The sequence below is a fragment of the Austrofundulus limnaeus genome, unplaced genomic scaffold (genome assembly GCF_001266775.1).
Source record: "Austrofundulus limnaeus strain Quisiro unplaced genomic scaffold, Austrofundulus_limnaeus-1.0 Scaffold14, whole genome shotgun sequence".
Lineage (NCBI taxonomy): Eukaryota > Metazoa > Chordata > Actinopteri > Cyprinodontiformes > Rivulidae > Austrofundulus > Austrofundulus limnaeus.
Window position 1 is genome coordinate 2,671,496 of NW_013952416.1, and position 19,713 is coordinate 2,691,208.

At 41.6% G+C, this 19,713-nt stretch overlaps 1 protein-coding gene across 2 annotated transcripts in view; it reads right to left on the bottom strand.

Annotated features, from left to right (window-relative positions):
* Positions 1-19,713, bottom strand: part of dock8 (dedicator of cytokinesis 8) — a gene marked incomplete in the record, with an annotated part of 66,148 nt that overhangs the window by 9,604 nt on the left and 36,831 nt on the right. Inside the window, 27 exon segments of one of the 2 annotated variants that reach the window (XM_014002688.1) lie at positions 482-582; positions 695-853; positions 3,436-3,588; positions 3,666-3,800; positions 4,348-4,444; positions 4,553-4,640; positions 4,877-5,003; positions 6,225-6,407; positions 7,781-7,932; positions 10,192-10,355; positions 10,542-10,681; positions 11,412-11,567; positions 11,683-11,796; positions 11,959-12,108; positions 12,357-12,452; positions 13,480-13,572; positions 13,654-13,832; positions 13,932-14,096; positions 15,291-15,525; positions 16,270-16,365; positions 16,487-16,588; positions 16,706-16,850; positions 17,128-17,198; positions 17,395-17,512; positions 18,365-18,527; positions 18,661-18,754; positions 19,027-19,163. In XM_014002688.1, coding sequence (XP_013858142.1) covers positions 482-582; positions 695-853; positions 3,436-3,588; positions 3,666-3,800; positions 4,348-4,444; positions 4,553-4,640; positions 4,877-5,003; positions 6,225-6,407; positions 7,781-7,932; positions 10,192-10,355; positions 10,542-10,681; positions 11,412-11,567; positions 11,683-11,796; positions 11,959-12,108; positions 12,357-12,452; positions 13,480-13,572; positions 13,654-13,832; positions 13,932-14,096; positions 15,291-15,525; positions 16,270-16,365; positions 16,487-16,588; positions 16,706-16,850; positions 17,128-17,198; positions 17,395-17,512; positions 18,365-18,527; positions 18,661-18,754; positions 19,027-19,163 — 3,613 coding nt within the window. 2 annotated transcript variants of the gene reach the window in all.

Below are 19,713 nucleotides of genomic sequence, written 5' to 3' on the forward strand. Positions count from 1 at the left end.
TATTGTTTGTTGACAGTTTTTCAGGCATTTTTTCAGAAGTAGTTTGGTAAAATAGGAGTAAATGTTGAGGTAAATGTAAGTGATCAGAATGACARGCTAACAGCTCAGACAGACACTGACCAGGTGACTAGAACCAAAACCTAAACATAAAGTTCCCTGATAAATGATACGCAGCAAAACTGCCGCGAGCTGAAGAAATCCACAACAGCACGTCTTCTCTCTCTGTTTCAGAGTTTCCCTGTCACGGTCTCTCTCGAGCGCACACACATTTGTGTGCTCGCCGTTTAGATTTACATACACACAAAGCCAGATCAGAGGACTAAACTGCCACCACATGGTTACCATTGTGAGGGCAGCAAATAAACAGCGTGGACCACAGAGAAATAAAACCCATCAGTGGACGGTAAGAGACAAATGAGAAAAAGATGTAAATGGAAACAGGATAAAAAAAACAGAACAAGTGTGCTTTTATGTTTTTCACCTGTACATGAGGTCCATGAGCATTTCAGGGTCTTGCTGGAACTCCCTCATCTTCACCGTATCTGACAAAATACTGTTGAGGTTTCTAAGAAGCTCATCCACCTGCGAACACAGACGTAAATAAAAAGGCAGCCGGCTGTGATAAAAAATCTTTCATATAAAAACAAACAAACAAAAAAAACGTGCTGCGTGTCTGCGTGTGTTAGATTGTAACCTGTGAGGGCAGCTGAGTGTTTTGCATCTCTGAATCCTCCTCTGCGTAGGCCAGGATGGTGCGCAGGGAGCGCCTCAAGTATTCCTCCTGGAAGTCGGACGATTTACCCACCAGGGAGGCCAGAGACATGGTGACCTGCATCTTGATTCTCGAGAAGTTCTGCGAAAAGCAGAATGCAATGGATTACGTGTGATTTATTTATGGATTCTCACAAGATATTCATACGTTTCCTATTGARGTTCTTCTTGCAGCCTGCAGGTAAGAGGTGCTATAAATTCAAGCAAAGAAGAACTTAGCTTGTAGCTTACTGGCACCTTTATATAGCTCACCTAAATTGTGCAGCAAGGAAARGATTCTTGTGTACAAAACAAAACATATGAATAATTAGGAACTAATAATTAGTTAATAATTAGCAGCTGATCAGAGATGATAAGGATTAAATCAGGACTGCATGTGTGCAAAACAGGAAGCTTTTGAGACACAATCTAGTCAAAATAGCAGCAATTGGACATCTTTTTCAAATCTCAAATACTTCTCTCTTCAGGATTCTCTATTTTCTCTTCAGGAAGCCTCCTCTGTGCTGAAAAGAAAAAAAAAGGAATCCAGGCGCCTTTGATTCGACTTGCTAAAATGACCATGTCCTGAACGACAATCTGCGCCATCGTGTGGAACGATGCATTGCGGCTCGTTACATGAAAGGCTGCACAGCTGCAGACCGGTCAGATCAGAACCGGACAAGGAAACCACAAAATAAAGGTGGTCTGGTCTGACAAATCGCCCGACCCGCTGAGTGCTTCATTTACCTATGCAGGAAACGGCAAAAGGATGCACTTCAGATGCACCACAGGAGACAATTGTTAGTCAATAAAAGRTGAAATTAAATAAACCCAAAGGAGGACTGTCTAACAGACAAACTGTGGTTATTAAATTCCAATCTGGCAGAATTTAGTGACATTTCTGTCTTTAAGCAAAAGAAATTAGCTGAAGCTTCAAAGAGCGAAAGACCCTTTTAAAAGAGATTAAATTGAAAAACATCAGCAGGGTGCTAAAATATAAATACGTTTAAGCTTTTTAATAGCCAACTAAAAACAATAACAACAAATATGGTCTTATTATTAAGGAATGGTGCTAAGAATGTGAAATAAACTTGAATAAAATGCGGTGTAATTGCAGTTTTTGCCTCCTCTGCTCTACCTGTTCAGTCAAATTGATCTGACCCCCCCCCCACACACACACACACACACGCACACACACACCTTCCATCTTCTTCTGCAGAGAGAGAGAGAAAGAGGACTGTGTAAATGGACGAGAGAAAATGTGCCCATGTACTTGTGAAGTCCCATCCATCTCCAGCATGACCAGCTAAGCGGGAAATGATCTCCCATTAGCAGAGACATAATCACCCATGGATCATCTCTACGGCCCCATTTTGCTCAACTGAGCATGGAGCCAGGGCCTAACCACCCATCACTGCCCTCGAACAGAGTGTGTGCACGTGTGTGTGTGTGTGTGCGTGTTGCAATAAAAAAAGCAGACTGAATGATAGCTTAAGTCAACACAAAACCTATTTTTTTTTTTGGCTTTTATTTCTTCTGGCCTACTTTTCCTCTCGGCTCTCCAGAGCAGATTTGCTTTTATCGGTGGACCAAAACTCTGGTATCATTTTATGTCTATAGTCTGAAATTTAGGCAAAAAATATTTTAAAAAAATACATAACAGGACGGAGCGTATGATTGTGGGCGTTTAGAGAGATGAAAACACAAACGAAAAGCAGAGTAAAGTGTTTGAATGAGTCATCCGGCTGCTACGCTAATTCAGATCACAGCTCCTTCTGTATACACTCTGTAAACAAACACACAGAGGGGGCACACTCCCCGTAAGATGGAGATTCTGTGTGTGTGTGTGTGTGTGTGTGTGTGTGTGTGTGTGTGTGTGTGTGTGTGTGNGTGTGTGTGTGTGTGTGTGTGTGTGTGTGTGTGTGTGTGTGTGTCTCAATGTGCTGCGCGGGATGAGCGTCTGACTTTCATTACAGCAAACAGATTGTAAACACAGGAAATATCGACTGCAACAGAAGTAATCAAAGCGGTGCATAAAATGAAAGAAGATACTCCATCTTATCCCTCCCCGCTCCGTTTAGATCTGTCTTTTCTCTGTCTCGTCTTTTTCATTTCCCTCCATCACCGCTTCACTTCCCCTACAAACGCTCCTCTATCTCCATCAGGATTCTCTCCTCTCCAGGCCCAGTTTTAACCCCCCCCCCCCCCTCAACTCCCTCGAGGCGCAAACGTTTCACTTTTACACGAAAACGCACGCACGCACACACACACGCACGCGTTCAGAGGGGGCTGGCTGTCATTAGTTAAAGAGGGACACGAAGACAGCGAGGCAGACAGTGACATATCTTTCTACTCTCTACTTAGAGACACATCTTTCAGCGGGAACTTTCTGCGGCGCGCTCGAAATAGACACGGAAAAGACATTAAAGCCGAGCAGGAGAGGACGAGCGAGTCCTCTCCTGCGAGTGAGTCCCAGCTTCAGGGAGTCTTCACGAGGACGCTCTGAACGCTCACCCATATTAAGTTTAATCACATGCAAACGCAATTTCCTTTAAAAGCGCCGGTGTTTTTTGAGAGCAACTTAACACTTGCCTGAATTATCTGTTTTTTATTTATTTTTTGCTTTTTCTGCACATGTAACTTTGAGGGGATCCTTCGTGTCACGTGGCGTTTGGGTTCGCTTACGCTGGCGTTACTGAAGCTGTATCTCATGATGAGGTAGAGGGTGGCGCAGGCCTGGCTCCTGTTCTCGTCGACGGGGCTGCTGCAGTACTGGAGCACCTTCTGGCACAGGTCGGCGCACTGCTCCGCCTCCTCCTCGAACAACAGGTCTCCGAACTGCACGCAGACAACGTCCATGAATGACTCTGGCTGGTGCCGGCGAATAGCGTTTATGCAAAAACGGACAAAAGTACCTTGATGACCAGCGCTCTCAGCGTGCTGAAGGTGTGCGAGAGGAAAGTGGTGCTCTGGTTGCAGGTGAGAGAGTGGAGTAGCACCTTCAYCACGCCGCCGACCACGCTGTCCTTGCAGTCAGCCAGAGGCACAGCCTGTGTGCGAGACAGATGGAAAGTATGCTAATTAAAAACAAAATGCAAATGCTAACCCCTGGGGATTAACTAATAAAATGCAAAAAATAAATAAATAAATAAATAAACCCTGAACGTATGCAACAAAGGATGCGTTAATAAGGAGAAAACTCAAGCTGGGAGGGATTCACAGCGTGGGCAGTGCAGTAATCCATCTTTCTTTATTGTGTTTGCTGAGTCAGCAGTCACACCTTTGTTTTCATGTTTTACATATTTCTACATGTCTGTTTCAATCTGTAGAGTAGTAAAAATTACCACTAAATAAAATTACATGTTTTGTTATTACATTACTTAATAAAATGATTCTCTAAGATGGAAAACTTTGTACAATACAAAATAGAAAAACCTGTAACATACATACAAACATAATCGACATGTATTAATATTCTTTATACTAAAAATCTGATTATCAGTTATACAACTACTCACTATTTTCTACGTTATTCATTTATAGACATCTGATGATGCAATAATTCGGGACAAGTTAATAAAAAGAGGATTTCCTGACCTGTATGATYGTCTCCAGCAGGTCAAGTACTATGAGGTTTGTCTCTGTGGCTAAGTTCCCACTGATCAGAGCCTCTTGGTCCAACTCTGATTTAGATCTGTTTAAATGTGAGGAATGGTTAGAAATAAGTTTTTTTTTTCAAGCACAACCAACAGGAAGCCAGGCAGGAGATTATGAATGAAGTAAAATCAGACATCCAACATACTTATCCTGTCTGTCGTTAGTTTGTCTCCACTGAGTGCGGTCTTTCCTCCAGCGCAGGTTCTCTCTTTGACCCATAGATCTATCCGTTCCTGAGGGGGAAAAGAATCATCATTAAAAAAAAATGAATAAATAAATAAAGCAGACAGTGAAGAAACCATTCTGTGGTTTTACTGGACTGTGAACTACTGTTTACTGTAATGCCTGCAAGACTTGATTAAAATTCATAGTGGTTCATGAGATATTTTGCAAACACAAATCCTCAGTTATTACAATGTGGCCTGCCTTTTAGCAGTGGCCATTATAGCACAAGAAAAAAAATATTTACCTCCAACTCGTTTCATCATTTCTCCGCGGGCTCCCATCCCTCGCAGCAGGGCTTCTTCTAGCTGCAGTTTGACCTGCTGCGATTTCTGTAAGGCCTGAGTGCTCACTTTGTCACTGCTCTGCTTCCCCTGCAAAGTCACAGAAACACACACAAACRGCCGGAGTGCACACAGTTTGAATAATGTTCTGCAGAAACACACAGGCAAACGCAGACAGCGACGGATTCCAGCTCTATAAAACTTTCTATTTGCGAGCGTAAATGGTAAAAACATTGGGCCTCATGCAAGAACCGTTCGTACGCACAGATTTGTTCTTAAGTTGTGCGTACGAGTGATTTAGGAGAATTTGTGGCATTCACCAATGTTTTCGTATTCTAAGATTTTTTTCAGATACGAACAAAATTRACGAGTGGTCCAGACCTGTCMTATATTTTACGAGCAGTCAGTCTGCTGTTATCCAGACGGATTTTCTTTATTAATAACTTTATATTTCGTTAGTTTGAAGATATTTTGAGTTGAAAATAAATTACACTCCATAATTATGTTGACAATAGGCTATTCTGCTTGAATTAGAGTTATAATTTTAAATGTAATAAATTAGACTAACAAAATAAATTGTCCGTCCGGCCGGCTTATCTGGGATCGGGTGCGGCAGGGGGGCAGCAGGAGACCCCGCGCTCTCCAGAGTCACTTTCCAGCTCGTCCTGGGGGACTCCGAGACGTTCCCAGGTCAGAGGTGATCCACCATCCCTCCAGCGAGTCCTGGATTTTCTCCAAAGTGCCAGACTTATTTAGAAAACATTTTAAAATGCTTATTTCAAACCCGCATCTGAGACCACCGCAGCGCGCGCGGGGGGTGGGGGGGTGCAGGGTGCGCAGCGCTGCGGCTTCTGAATAAATGAAAATAATTTAACACAGTTGTTTATACATTTAGCAGGTCTTTTTTATCCCACAGCTGAGCTGCTAAAAATGACAGATTTTCTTTTCTGGATCTCTGACAGACYGACTTCAATCTCTGAACTCGTAAAGTTTTTTTTAGTTTTCGCTGTCATTTTCATGAATGAACACTTCCTTGTATCTGAGGCAGGAAACACAGCCATAAATGGTGTTTTGGGGGTGGTAATTATGTTAATCTCCTCTCGCGTGCACGAGCAGCTGGATAGAACAGGTGTAATTTACGCAGCTCATTTACGCACMTTTCCTGAAGATAGAAGAGTTTGTTGAATCTGACGTGACATGTTCGTACGAACCCTTTGTACGAACAAAAGTAAGAGAAATTTAGGATAAGAATACGAACATGTTCTTGCATGAGGCCCAATGGATGTAAATGCACAAAGACGGAAAACTGACCCTGTACTCAAAGCAGGAGATGCAGATGGTGAGGAGCTCCAGCAGTTTGTTGAGCTGCGATGAAGGCATGTCCACGGTCCAGCGTTGGATCAGGGTCCGGTCAGCGTTCTTCATCACCCACAGGAAACACACCAACAGGTGGCGGCTCGTGTCGGCCGCCAGGGTGGCTACGGATTTCACCTGCTGGGATGAACACAGGACATTACAGAACATTTAATAAGRTAAGTTAGGTAAATACAGCGGGTAAAATAAGTATTGAACACGTCACCATTGAAGTTCAGGAGTTTTTGTGTCGGCCATCTTGAATTGGGCTTACTTCACTAGTTAATCAGTTGRGGATGTTCATCCAGGGTTTGTTTTCTCATAGTTTTATTAAAATTTGTTCAGTGGTTCYTGCCAACAGTTCTGACAAACAKTTACGCAAGCGTGAGCTCACACACAGGCATAATATCTGCCTTCGCCTCTGGCTGCGGGTGATAATCATAAGTGGCAAACACAAAGATTTCAGTAAGTGTAGGGGGTAATTTTCTCTCTGTGTAGATCCCATTTAGTAATTAACCCTTACCAAACCTCATCCATAACGCTGTCACTCCTCCTGCGTTGAGTGAGTGGATCTAATAGTAGATCACTCACAAGCGTCTTCAAACGTGATGATCGGTCGGGTCTTCCACGCGGGCTTTAAGCYGAGTGTGGCTTTCCTCCACGTCTCAGCGGGCGTTTAATCTAGTGCAGATTAATTTACCTTTATTCATGCCGTGATGAATCGCTGCTCCAGAGGAGCTGCCGCCGCTTCGTTGTGTGGCACTTTTGATAAATGTAGCCATTAAACTCCAACCYCTGTAGGTGTCCCACCAACAACCTGCTTTCCAGGGCCTGGACTCAAGCTCACCAYAATCCGATGGTAAAAAAATAAAAAGTGAAAATCATAGCGTGTGAACTGAAACGTCACTTGTTCATTTGAAAATAAGCATCAAGTGGAAAAATAAAAAAAAAGAGGACGAATTCTTCCCGAAACGAGTAAATGATTTATAACGATTCTGTCTGAGGGTGAACSGCCTGTGAATGAGGAACAAGTGCTCTGGTTTGGGTTCCTGATGAACACCAGACTCACGTGAAAACCGCTTTTTCCACAATAGTGTTTCTTGCGACAACGTACGAGGAACCGATTCCCGTCTTTGGAGGGAAACGGAGGCAGGAGGAGGAGAACGGCGGCGGCGGTGGATTTGCTTCCTTGTGTTGTTGCTGTAACAGCACTTGATGGATGWGTTTGTCAGAGAGGACGGCCCTGTTCACTTATGATGGCAATGCCTGCCCATAAACCATCTCCCACAGATATGTGTGTGAGAGAGAGGTTTTTTTTTTTCAGGATGGATGAAGTGCGTGTGTGGCTCTGACAGCTAATCAATCAGCATCTGTGCCGCTCACCTGTTGGGAAGAGAAACACTCGCCGACACAATCTCAAACACGAGCACTCCATGCACRTCTGAACTTTTGACAAACCTTTGAATTCTCTTCTCTTTGGAATTAAAAAAGATATATAAGAATCTGTACTTTACCAAAGAGGCCATGGAGACGAGAACGTTCCGACCCAGCGTGTTAAAGGGGTTCCCGGCAATCGCCATGGCAACAGACTGATTGATGGGTGGGACGTTTTCAAGGTCGTCCTCGGGTTCGCCCGTCTTGTTTTTCCCGCCCCGCGAGTCGCACACTGAGGAGACAAGAAGCACGTTAGATGGGAGCGGAGAGGAGCTGTGGTGGTGGGCTCCAGTGTGACCCAGCTGTGCCTTAATTAGAGGTAAAACAGACATAAAAAAAATTCAGCATTAACAKGTTCATGCCAAGGTGGAGGAAGATGGATGGCTGTAGTTAGATACAAAAACAGAGTTACCTGATGGACGATAATTGCTGATTAGAGGCAACTCGTTAACCTTTGTCCTTGTTAAAGCTCATTAGGAGCAAATTCCACAGGATCTATATCATTGTGGCTTGGTTTGGTTTGGCGCAGGGATGGGCAACTTCAATGATGGAAAGGGGGCGCAGTTTTTTGTTGACACTACCAGAGGGCCACAAAGCGCTACACATGGACATTTTATTAAAGGCATGTAAAATCAGTGGTGGGTCTAGGATTTGTCTGAGTAAGGGGTCATCAAGGGGCCACTACAACCACAGAGGGGCCAAGTGTTTGTTCAACATACTTCTTTAAACACCTATAACCTGTCATTTTTACCAATTCTACATACATTTTCACTGTACATAGATAAAAACGCAGCATTGTTTGTCAGCTGAAAGACTTTTTCTGCAGGATGTTCAGATTTTCTTAAGAAGAGAAGAATTCTGTGAGCTTGATTCATGCCGGGGTTGTACGATATTCAGTTCCGCTGTGAAAATCTGTTTCCCCTGTGTTGCAAGCGCATCCGAAGCGCCTCCCTCARAGGACTGSTCTGACGTTATGCCTGGACCAGTGATTCTCTCTAAGGTTAACCACTAGGGGGAACAGATTTTCGCAGGGGAACTGAAATTCGCARAACACCGGACCTTCCATTTTGACTCATTAGCACCTCTAGTGTTTGGACATGGAACTGCATCCACCATCATCAAAAGGACAGATGAGTGAAAGGACAGGGGCACTTCAGGGGCCAGTCAGAGRTTAGCTGGGGCCAATGTCCCTGTGGCCCCACCCCTAGAACCGCCCCTGTGTAAAATCAACTTTTTTGAGTMTTATATCATGTTATAATGTTATCCTCTCATCAAAAACATGCCCYGAGTCTTGCTTTGACTCATTCATGCATGTTTGAGAAATCCTGTGGTGTCCCGTGGCAGCCAGGCAGAGGAGCAAAAACGACTGGTTGGGACTAGAACCACATTTTGGGCTCTGTCTCCGAACCGAGCTTCTTCATCACAGAGCAATAATCTTACCAGCTGTCCTCTCTGTAATCGCTCCGGTTCTTCAGAAAACGTATTTTCCGGTCCGACAGTAAGGTTCATATGTATCCTGAGGTGCAATGTTCCAAAACCGATCTTGTATAATGTTGTTGTTGTTTTTTTAATGGTCATTATAACAAAGCATGCTGCGACGCTCCAGGTTGTAAACAAGAGAGAAGCYGCTGTGATGACGTGCTGAAATGGGCGTGACGGGATCAGAAGGAGGTTCTTAAYGAGACGGAGGCCAATTGCAAGGTGTTTAGAAATGGAAATGAAGGAGAAGTCAAGTTTATTTTTGATTTAAACATAAAAACAGCATTTTAATAACTACTGAAGATAGCAATTACTTTATTATGGTATAGAATTTCAATATATGCCTGAGAAACACATTATATTGCCCCTTTAATGTTTGTATATGTACGTTTATTAAACCAACAAACAGTGCAGTAACTTAAAAAAAATCATGCTCACATTAATGTACAACAGTTGTGCTTTTGGCCTACAACATAAATAACAATATACAACAATAACATAAATATGAATGCAAAAAAATAGTATCTAATTAAAATAAAAGTAATAAGCTGAAGCACAACAAATAAGACACCTTGAATGCAGTTTCCTGAATGGTTGTGGTAAAAAGTCGCTGTTGTTTATGTTCTTGTGACTTCAGTAAACTTCTCATATTTAGCTTTGTGCAGCGTGTTGTAGTGGTGACTTGTATAAAAATCCTTCATGGCAACCAGTGTCTTTTAGCAGAGTAAACACATAGGRTTGCTTTGAAATTCTGTGAAGCTTTCAATATTTATATAATCTAAGCTACATGTGCTTTTTAAGAAAAAAATAGGAGCTGGTGGGGCTGGACGGAAATCCCCCACGGGCCGGATAAGGCCTGTGGGCCAGCAGTTGCCCATTCCTGGTTTAGAGTCTTCAGACTCAAAACCCTCAGATATTTTACTTTAAGATATGTTGAGTCTGTCAACGTTACTGAATGTTAAAAAAAAGATAGGAAACTAAATCTGTGTACTGTWTGTGTGTTCGCCCTTACCTGTGAAATCCAGGTAGTTGGTAGATTCTATAATGATCCCCACTAGGGGGAGGTAGAGACCAGCCACCTTGGCTCTGACCTCAGGTTTTTCACAGCGCTGATCCAGATCATGAGAGCACAGCAGGCTGTAAATTGCATTGATGGCCTTTCTTTGTACTTTTCCCCTGCAAACACATTAAAACATTTCCACTGCCTGATTAAATCAGACAAATAAAATTATGTCCAATTATGACACTTTTCTCTCAGAACATACTGTACGTATTTTTTAAGCTTTCAGAAAACTCCAAATGCAATGATAAGTAGCAGGCGTTAACAGGGAATATWTTTTGACAGCATCTGTGCCGTCGTACCCCTCTGACTCCATGTCGAGCGCGACGCTGAGCTCTGTGAGGAGCAGACCGGCGAGGTAATGCTGTTGCTTAAATTCCTGAGAGAGATCAAACAGCGCCAGGATCCTCTGCTGCTCCTGGAAACTACACGAACCGGAACTCTGCACAGAAAGATGAAACGATGGAGACAGACAATGAGACGAGCAAAAGGAAAACTAAATGAATAAATACATCACAGGCTGCCCAAAAACAAAAATCTCCCTCAAACTCCTGCAGTTCTCTTCTCTTTTGTTGGGAAACGACAGTTGAAGCCGTTTTGCTCAAACTCTGAGAATTATTTGTGATCTCACGCAATATTGTGAGATGTYCAAGCTAGGTTTGATTAGCTGTGGCAGCCATCTTGAACTGAGCTGACTTCAAAAGTTAATCGTTTGTAGTTGAACATCTAATTATCACTTTCTGAAATCTTAATTAAAATTTACCCAGTAGTTTATTGGATATTTTGCTAACAGAAAAACAGGGTCGACACAAACCGACAAAACTGAATGTTTGAGCAGCATGTCTTGCGAAAAGCTCTTAGCGGCAACCAAATTTTAGTAGAACATTTTGAAAATGGACCGACACGTAGACATTTTTACGTTGGCTGTGGCGGCCATCTTGAATTGGGTCGGCTCTAAAATACAATCAGTTGTATTTATACACCGGATGGTTATTACCTGATCGTTTCATTAAAATCCGTCCAGTAGTTCAGGAGATATTTTGGTAACCACACACACACACACACACACACACACACACACACACACACACACACACACAAGCAGGAACACAATCCTCCTTCGCCTTTTGGGAGGGGGATCAAACTTTCCGCTGGCTGTGAGGACGGCCCACCTGCGAGGAGATGGACGGGCACGGCGATGCGGGAGCTGAGGCAGGGCTGCTGAAGTACAGGCACAGGTTGAGGTAGTGCTCYTGGCTGCAGAGGATTCGCAGGAACTCCAAACGCATGCTGATCAACATCGGCATGGCTACACTCTTTGCTGACATCTATTTAAAAAAAATTTAAAAGTTAAAAAAAATATTTACACATTGCACGTTGCTTCAAAATCAAGACAGGTGTGTTTTAATAACGCTAAAAGCTGCTTTAAGTTTAAAATCATACCTGGTTCCAGTAGTTTCTCACTAGCTGGAAGACGAAGCCTCGGTCCATGAGAGACAACAGGTCGTACAGGAAGAAGGCCAGGCTGATGTTGACTTTCTCTGCTTGCTCTACCTCCTGAAACAAAACAAGTCAACAATCAGACTGGATCTCACCGAGCGTCTGGCTGAGCTTCGTCTGGACGCAGACGACGAGTACGCCCGGGCCGCGACTGCCTCCCATCCAGCCCGGGAGAAGAGAAAAAGGGGGCGGCATCAAAGACTCGTCTTCACCTCCTACCTTGTGCTGCTTGATGAGGATGGTGCAGACCTCGGCCGTGACCACCGAGACGATGGTGCCGATGTCGCCTTTGAATCTGTCGGAGAAGCGGCTCCGTCGGGGCACGCTGTGCTTGTCCAGCTGGGACACGTGCTGTGCCATGCTTTTCACCTGTTTACCACGTCCGGCGGGAAACAAAAAAAAAAAGGATCACAAAGCGTAAAAATTACAGGAGACAGCAGCAAAGCTAACTTGACATCCAAATTATAAATGAGTTTGCTTTAAATAACTGTGTACAAGCTACAGTAATGTTTTTTATATAAGTGGATTTGTTTTTAATCAACTAACCCATTCAGCATTAATATCAATGGCAACTATCAAAAAAAGGTATTAAGAATAAACAAAAGAAAAACACGCACCAACAGCTCAAAGAAGAACCAGGCGTATTTATAAGCATTTTCTCTGCAGACACCGGTGCTGACGACCATCTGCAGGGCCAGCTCCTCGTGAAACTGCTGCAAGAGAGAAAATGAGCAAAACTGCATAAATACTGTCTTCAAAATATACAGCACAAGACCACTTACATGAACTGGATGTCACCTGCATTCATTCTAAAAATCAGGATGTTGACTGAAAACTGATCCATCAGAGGGTTAGACTGCCACCTTGTGGCTGCTGGAGGAAAGTGGAGGCTGAGCTGTTTCTGTTTGAGCTGCAGAACCGGGATGTTTAAAGTCTGAGTGCTCTCTAACACTAAACATTTAAAAGGTTTTGTTCCACATCATGTGTTCCATTAATAATAATAAAAAAAACTTTCTGTTCTTCTTTAAAATCTACTTTAACTTAATAACTAAAGAACATTAAGTTGCAACCAAACAGATTTTTTTTTTTTTTGTCGCATCGGCATGTTAAACTGAACGTTCAACTCTTAGATCGGGTTATTATTTGTTTACTTTTGCAGCTGCAAGACAACAAATTGTGTAAAAATATTTCAATTAATGAGTTTGAACGTGCTTTCCAATTGTGAAGAGGAAAAACATGACTGCTGAAAAGAAAATAAACTGCCGAAATACACAATAACTAAGTGCAGCTAAAAATGATCTGGTTTTTTTTTTAGAAACGAAAAACTTTCAACAYATCTCAGTTTATTAAAACAATAAATGTGGTCAAGCTAAGAAGAAAACTTAAACAATATGGAAAATTTTAAAATGGCCAGATTTCTGAGTTTTAGGAACAAAAAGACATGGTTTCAATTTTCTCAATCTTATTGTCTGAAAAAATAAATGATAAACAATCTTTATATGCTGTAATTCAGGGCAATGTTATCAAGAAAAGAAATGACCACTAACGTTATTTACCTCCTCTCTGTCGCAAAATTTCTAGATTCTCTCATGAGAAAAATGCCGCAAAAAAGTTCAATAAATAGGGAAAAAATAAATATAAATAATAAAAACTGTTCATATTTTCAACAGTGAAATTTTCTATAAAATAAACAAAGTCTCATTGAAGTTGTAAAACATAAAGTGCCGGAGAGACCAGTACCTTCCTGTTGGAGGGTCGGGTGCTTCCCGTCTGGTTCTGATGGTTGTTGACGTCCACATAGGTGGACATGCGGCTGCCTGGGTTGTTGTGGCCCTGCAGACAGAACAGTTCATTCATAAAAGCAGGTACATCTAGAAAAGGATTCAGATCCAGTTAGGTCCGACTCACGCGTACCTTTGCAGAGAGAATGTTTTTGACTTCCACATCTTCAGCAGACAGTTGCTGAGCGGGGATGTCGGGGTTGCTGCTGCTGCGCACCCTGGACTGCAGGAGCATGCTCCCGACCACGGTCGCTGTGGCCCGACCCATGGTGCTGTAGCGACTCTCCGACGAGGGCAGGGAACTCATCGGGCCTGGAGYTGCGTTCAGGGAAAAAAACAAAATAAATTTAAAAAAATGTAAATCTGACAGGCAAGCATGTGGCTGAAARGGACAGATGACCGTGCCGGCACCTGCACTCTGCATGTCTCCGTGAGGTTCAGGGAGGCGGAACACCCAGTACAGGTAAGACGCCAGGAGGCTGTTCCTGCCCAGCTGGTCCCTGACCAGCTCCTGGCTGTTGTGAAGACTGTTAACAATAGACACCACTGATTCAAAGGCTATCTGAGCCAGGTTGGCTAAAGAAAAGGAAACACAAGTAGAAACAAAAACCGTTAGAACACTGACTTAAAATAAATGAGCAACCATCAGTGGTGGGCAGCGCTAATCCAAAAATTAGCTACGCAATTTCTAAAGTGCTGATGACAATATTTAGGTCCGCAACTTCAAAAGCAATAATGCCATAGAGAAATATAGAGGAAGCTAATTTTAAAGCGCACGTTCAATTTGACACATACTAGCTGGCAACAGTTCATGTACAATATTTGCACAACACTGCCAACTAGCGGTGTATGAACTCTTTTACAACTTAATTCTACATCTGCCGATTGCTGGGGATGTGATTTCCTGAAACAGACCTTTAGCTCCTGGTGTAAAAATTAAAAAGTTGTTGAGGATTGCTGGTTCGGCCGCTTCTTTGTCTCTTTTTCTTTTGTTTGTTATAGTTTTTTCATTAAAGAAGCATCAATAAAGCAAATTTAAAACTGTTTATTGAAAAACTGATGCGATGCATTCTGGGTACATGACGGATTTGATTTGTGACGGGAAAGCACGGAGTACAACAAACTATCTTCCCTTCAAAATAAGAGCTTGGATTTTAAAGTTTTCCATGCAGTTGCTCCGGTTGACCACTAAATGTCAGTCTTCATCAGCATAACAGCTTTAAATCATTTCTGAGTCTCTAACCCATTGCTTCGACCAATTACTGTAAGTCAAGTATTGAGCTCCAGCGTTTAAACTTTATTTTTTATTTTTTTAAAAGGGAGCTCCAATTGTAAAGGACAATAAAACAATACATAAAAAAGTTTAGTATGGATTACAAACGTTAACTGTTTTTGTTATTGCCTTCCTGCTACTTAAGCAAACACAAAGCATTGTGGGAAATGAGAACCGTGACCCAGAGCAACAGTCTGCAAGGATGTATACCTTTCCAATAAGTGTGTTTATCTGGGAGGGATGCTGTAGGATAGATCACGTGTTGTGATTCATTGACAGCATACATTCTGCTGTTCAAGATAATGATGGCAGGTAGATAAATAGTTATTAGCGGTACTGCATTTTAATTTTAGAAAGCGCAAATCCGCTTATGAATTATAAAAATCAGTAAGACCGCTACAGCGCAAACAAAATATTTAAGTCCACAATTAGCGGATTTGTGCTTCAGCGGGCTTGTGCCCACCACTGACAAGCATAAATTTAAGATAACTCCTCACCAGTCTGACCAGCAATAACCATGGGCTGCATGATGAGAGTCAGGAGTTTATCCAGCACCAGGTGGAGAAAGAGGACCAGAGGCTCTAATCGAGCAGAGGCCAGTGAAATGATGCTGAGCTTCAGCTCGTGCTCCAGCTTGTTCTCAGGAATCTTCTCYTCCCTGAAGCGCAGAGGGAACGTAACGCAGCCTTCCAGAGCGTGGCACAGGGTGAAGAACCGCTCCAGGTGGTTGTCCTGGAGCAGCAGAGGAACGCTTTGTTACAGAGCAGAACTTCCTAAATGACTCACAAAGAAAACCAGCATCAGAGGAAAAATAAAGCATGTAGCACCTCAGGGTGAAGCTGGAGAAAAGACAAGAATAAAAAACTTTGAAAATTTAGTCTGGGGAAAAAATGTATAAATTTGCCTCATAAAACCAGAAAAAAATCAAATTAGAGAATTTGTAGTTTCTGTATAAARGCAGTGTGACTGCTGAGAGCTGAATGACTGCTAAAGAAGCTGAAACTAGCTAAGTAGAACACTAGCTAAAAGCTAAAGGTGGTAAAATGCTAGCTAAAAACAGCAAAAGGTAAACTCAAATGTGAAAGTAGCATAKYGCTAGCTAAAAAGTAAATAAGGGGAAAAGGTGACTAATAGCAAAAAGTAGCCAGAGCTAACATCTTTTATTAACYCTTTATACATTTAAAGACAATTTCAAAGTGCTATAAAAGAAAAAGTAAGTAAAAATAGCAAAATGCTCCCTAAAGGTATTTTGTTTTTATCAAGCCTAGCACCTACTCAGCATCATGTTATGACCACATGATAAAAGGTTAATATGTTTAGCTAAAAGGGTAGCTAAAAGTAGCAAAATGTTAGCAAAAAGCTYAAAGTAGCAAAAGGCTGGCTAAAACTTTCAATTAGCAGAACGGTAGCTAAAATCCAAAGCTATATAAAAAGACAAAAATTAGCTTTAAGGCCAKGTTTCCAGCCATAATTCACCTGAATGTGAACAGACGACACCGCCTGAACCTCCAGGTTAAWAAGTCCTTTGTGACTCTCCATCCACTTGACTGGAGGCGCCTGAGYAGGAAGTTTCTACAAGAAATGAGACAAAAATGTTTTTATTTAATGGAATAAACCTTTTTCACGTCAAAACATCTTTTTTTTAAATGAATCGTATTTTCTCATCCATGCAGAAATGTGTTTGCATGTTCACCTCTGGGGCGTGCAATGAGTAGTTAACAGGAAGTCTCTCCAAGACGATGGGCAGACAGTACTGACCCATCTGCAGGCGGTCAGTGTTCAGTATGGGCAGCCACTGGATAAAAAAAAAACAAAACAAAACAAAAAAAAAAACAAAGAGCAATTTCAGAAAAGTATGAAAACATTGACTTCAGACACAAAACACAGTTGCAAAGTTGAAAAAGCKTCTCACAGAATATCCGATGAGAGTCTCGCAGCTGCCGCTCTGGTTCTGTTTCTGCTGGCAGCTGATCTGGTAAAAAGTGAACAGCAGGTGGTGCCTCTCCGTCAGACGGGCCGGAAGAGCAAGTTTCACTTCCTCATAGAAGTCTGGAGACCTGAGAGGAGAGACCAAAAAGGATTTAAAAGAAGGAAGCAAAGTAAACCCAAAGAAAGAGGACGAGGATGAACGAAGACGGGAAGTGAGTTCAGTTTTTAAATGAGAAAAAAAAACATTACAAACAACTGAATCAAAAATTTCGGATGCTGCTTAGAAAAGGACAAATTCATACGATTTGAAATGTTTTTCAACMTCATTTCTTATAAATTGCAATTGTCATTTTTAAATTTACGTATTAGAAAACCCAGAGCATGTGTGAAATGGTGTATACTTGCTTGTTATGGTAGGTAACAGGGGTGTAAACTTCTTGTAAAAACTCAGGACCGCTTGATTTACCAAAAATGACCTGAGAAGAAACAGAAACGTAATAACAATAATAAAAAAAATCTCACACAGTTAATAAACATCAGCTGCGTGGACTGATGGTGGTAATATTATTATAATATTATTGAGGCGAAGAAAGACCAATAAAACCAACAATTAAATCAGTTAAGTCAGCTTTTCTGTAATAAATGTCAAACAGCAGTTTAACTGTTACTCACAGGCAGAGCGCAGCTCGGGTCCTCTCCGCTCATGAACTGGATTTTGATGGTGATGTTTCTTGCTGATGTAAGCCTGTTCACAAAGTTCAGCCTCTGGGGGTAGACGAAGAGCAGGTTCCTTCACAGACATGGAGGAGAAACTTCATTAATACATCAATGAAAGCAGGCAGCTCAAACACTTGGCACTAGATGGCGCCATCTCTACAGCAATATAATAGAGGAAAGGTTAGTAAAAGGATTTTAGGGGAAATGTCAAATATTGGTTGAATTAGATCTTATAAAAARATGTTTTAGTGTTAAACCACATGTTACATATTAAATAAATGAATGTTGTGAGAGTTGTGTAACGTTGGTAACTGACTGAGGAGTGAACCCTGAACGTTRTTGTTGCCTCGGGCATTTATGAGAAACAATCTGTGTTAGAGCAAACAAATGCGTTGTTCATTTTATCATGTTTTTCACAGACATGACTCATTTTACTTCTGTCTTTCAATTTCAACTTACTTTATAAGCCCAAACAAACATAAATTTTTTAAAATAAATAAATAAATTTGTGTTTGGTTGATTATTTCCTTGTTGTAACAACGCTTCTTGGCAATAATTCTTATACCCTTGGAAAGCCTGTTGAATTCCCTTTGAAATGGTGCCACATTTGTAAGGAACATGCGTTTGCTGGATGAGCAGTAGAGCTGAGTATGTGGGTCAAAACAATGCCAAGTCAGCTTATTTTGCTGTTGCTATTGACACTTGTTTTGAGCTCCTGGTATCCAAAGGCYCTGCCAGTCAGTTGTCATTGATAAGATTTCTTACCAAAAAGTCTTGTTACAACAAAGAAATAATCTAACAAACACAAATTTCTTCTTTGTAGTTTTTTTTTTGCCAAGTATATATTTCTTAATCAGTCGTTCCATGAACTTTACTGTAAGTGAATTGAATGCACCCAAAAATCATACCTCATGCATGAACCCACCTGTAAATGTTGTGAGGGACGAAAACCTCACTGGCGGGGAACTCCAGCACCTCTTTCACCGGCCGGACATTTTTCTCTGCCACAGGTATGAGCGGGATGAGCTCTGTGGACAGACAGGCCTGCGGCATGTCGTGGAGAGGAGACATGTCCAACTTTATGCTACCTGGAAATCACAACATGAGAATTTTACACAACGTTTTCAAAACTGGGGGTTGTATTTGTGGGCCGAAAAAGCTGTTTTTTAAATTATTTTGTGTAAACCAAAGAGGTCCGGCGTGAACGCAGTGGAAAATAACCTGGTATCATCTTGGGTCGTCTTTGTGGGACTGAGGTTTTCTTAATCTCTGAAAGGAATTTCAGCAAATCCTCATCACTTAGACGATCTCCCTCCTGATACAAACACACAGATTTTATTTAAAGAATTAAAACAAAAGGTCAAGAATGGAAACAACTAAGATAAAGAAGCACATTTTTACAGCAATGACTTTATGGTAGAATAATCACAAAACCTCACAGAATGCATTGTACTGTGGTTCTGCTCAACAACATACAAGGCCGAGTTGAGACMTCAGGCTCGCCCGTGACTCAAATCTGATTTTGTCTCTTTTGGGAAATATTTCACAGATTTTTTTTTTGCCTRGGTGTGAAGAGGACGGTCTGACCTGTTTAAAGATGGTGGAGATGGTGATGGTCGCCGGCTTGAAACCAGAAACGTTACAAAACTGATCGTCGATGGTGCTGAAACGCTCCGAGTTTCTCCTGGGAAGCTGCGCTTTACGGTCAATGCTGCTGGATTTACCTTAAGACAATAAATAAATAAATAAATAAATAAATAAATAAATAAATAAATAAATAAGCCAAAGGTCAAATTACAGACATTCAGCTGGAGGGATGCATTGTATCTGATCTGTTCCAATTCATCTTATCCAAACTGAATTGCTTATATTTTGATATGAACTGAACCTGCTGCTTTTAAAAATGACTTTTACATAAAAATCTTATGCAACCCYAGTATTTCTTAGAGTTGAGTCTTATGAAGATAAATTAGTCTCACAAAGATTTAAGCATGCATGAGTGCTCAGATCTGTTCCCCTGTGAATGTGACTTTTGGGACTTTCACACGTCTAAAATATATTACCAGAAAAATAAATTGTCTRGGTAGTTTTGACACAAAACAACCCACCCATTTAGAGATATTTATGTCAGCTGTTTAATCCCCAAATTTAGCATTTTTGTCTTTTGGAAAAATGACCTGAAAAATATCATTTTGAGTAGTTTACTTCAAATCTACAGTCCCCGCAAAAATATATTATAAAAGGTTAAAATATTAGGTTGTTCTTCTATAAAAA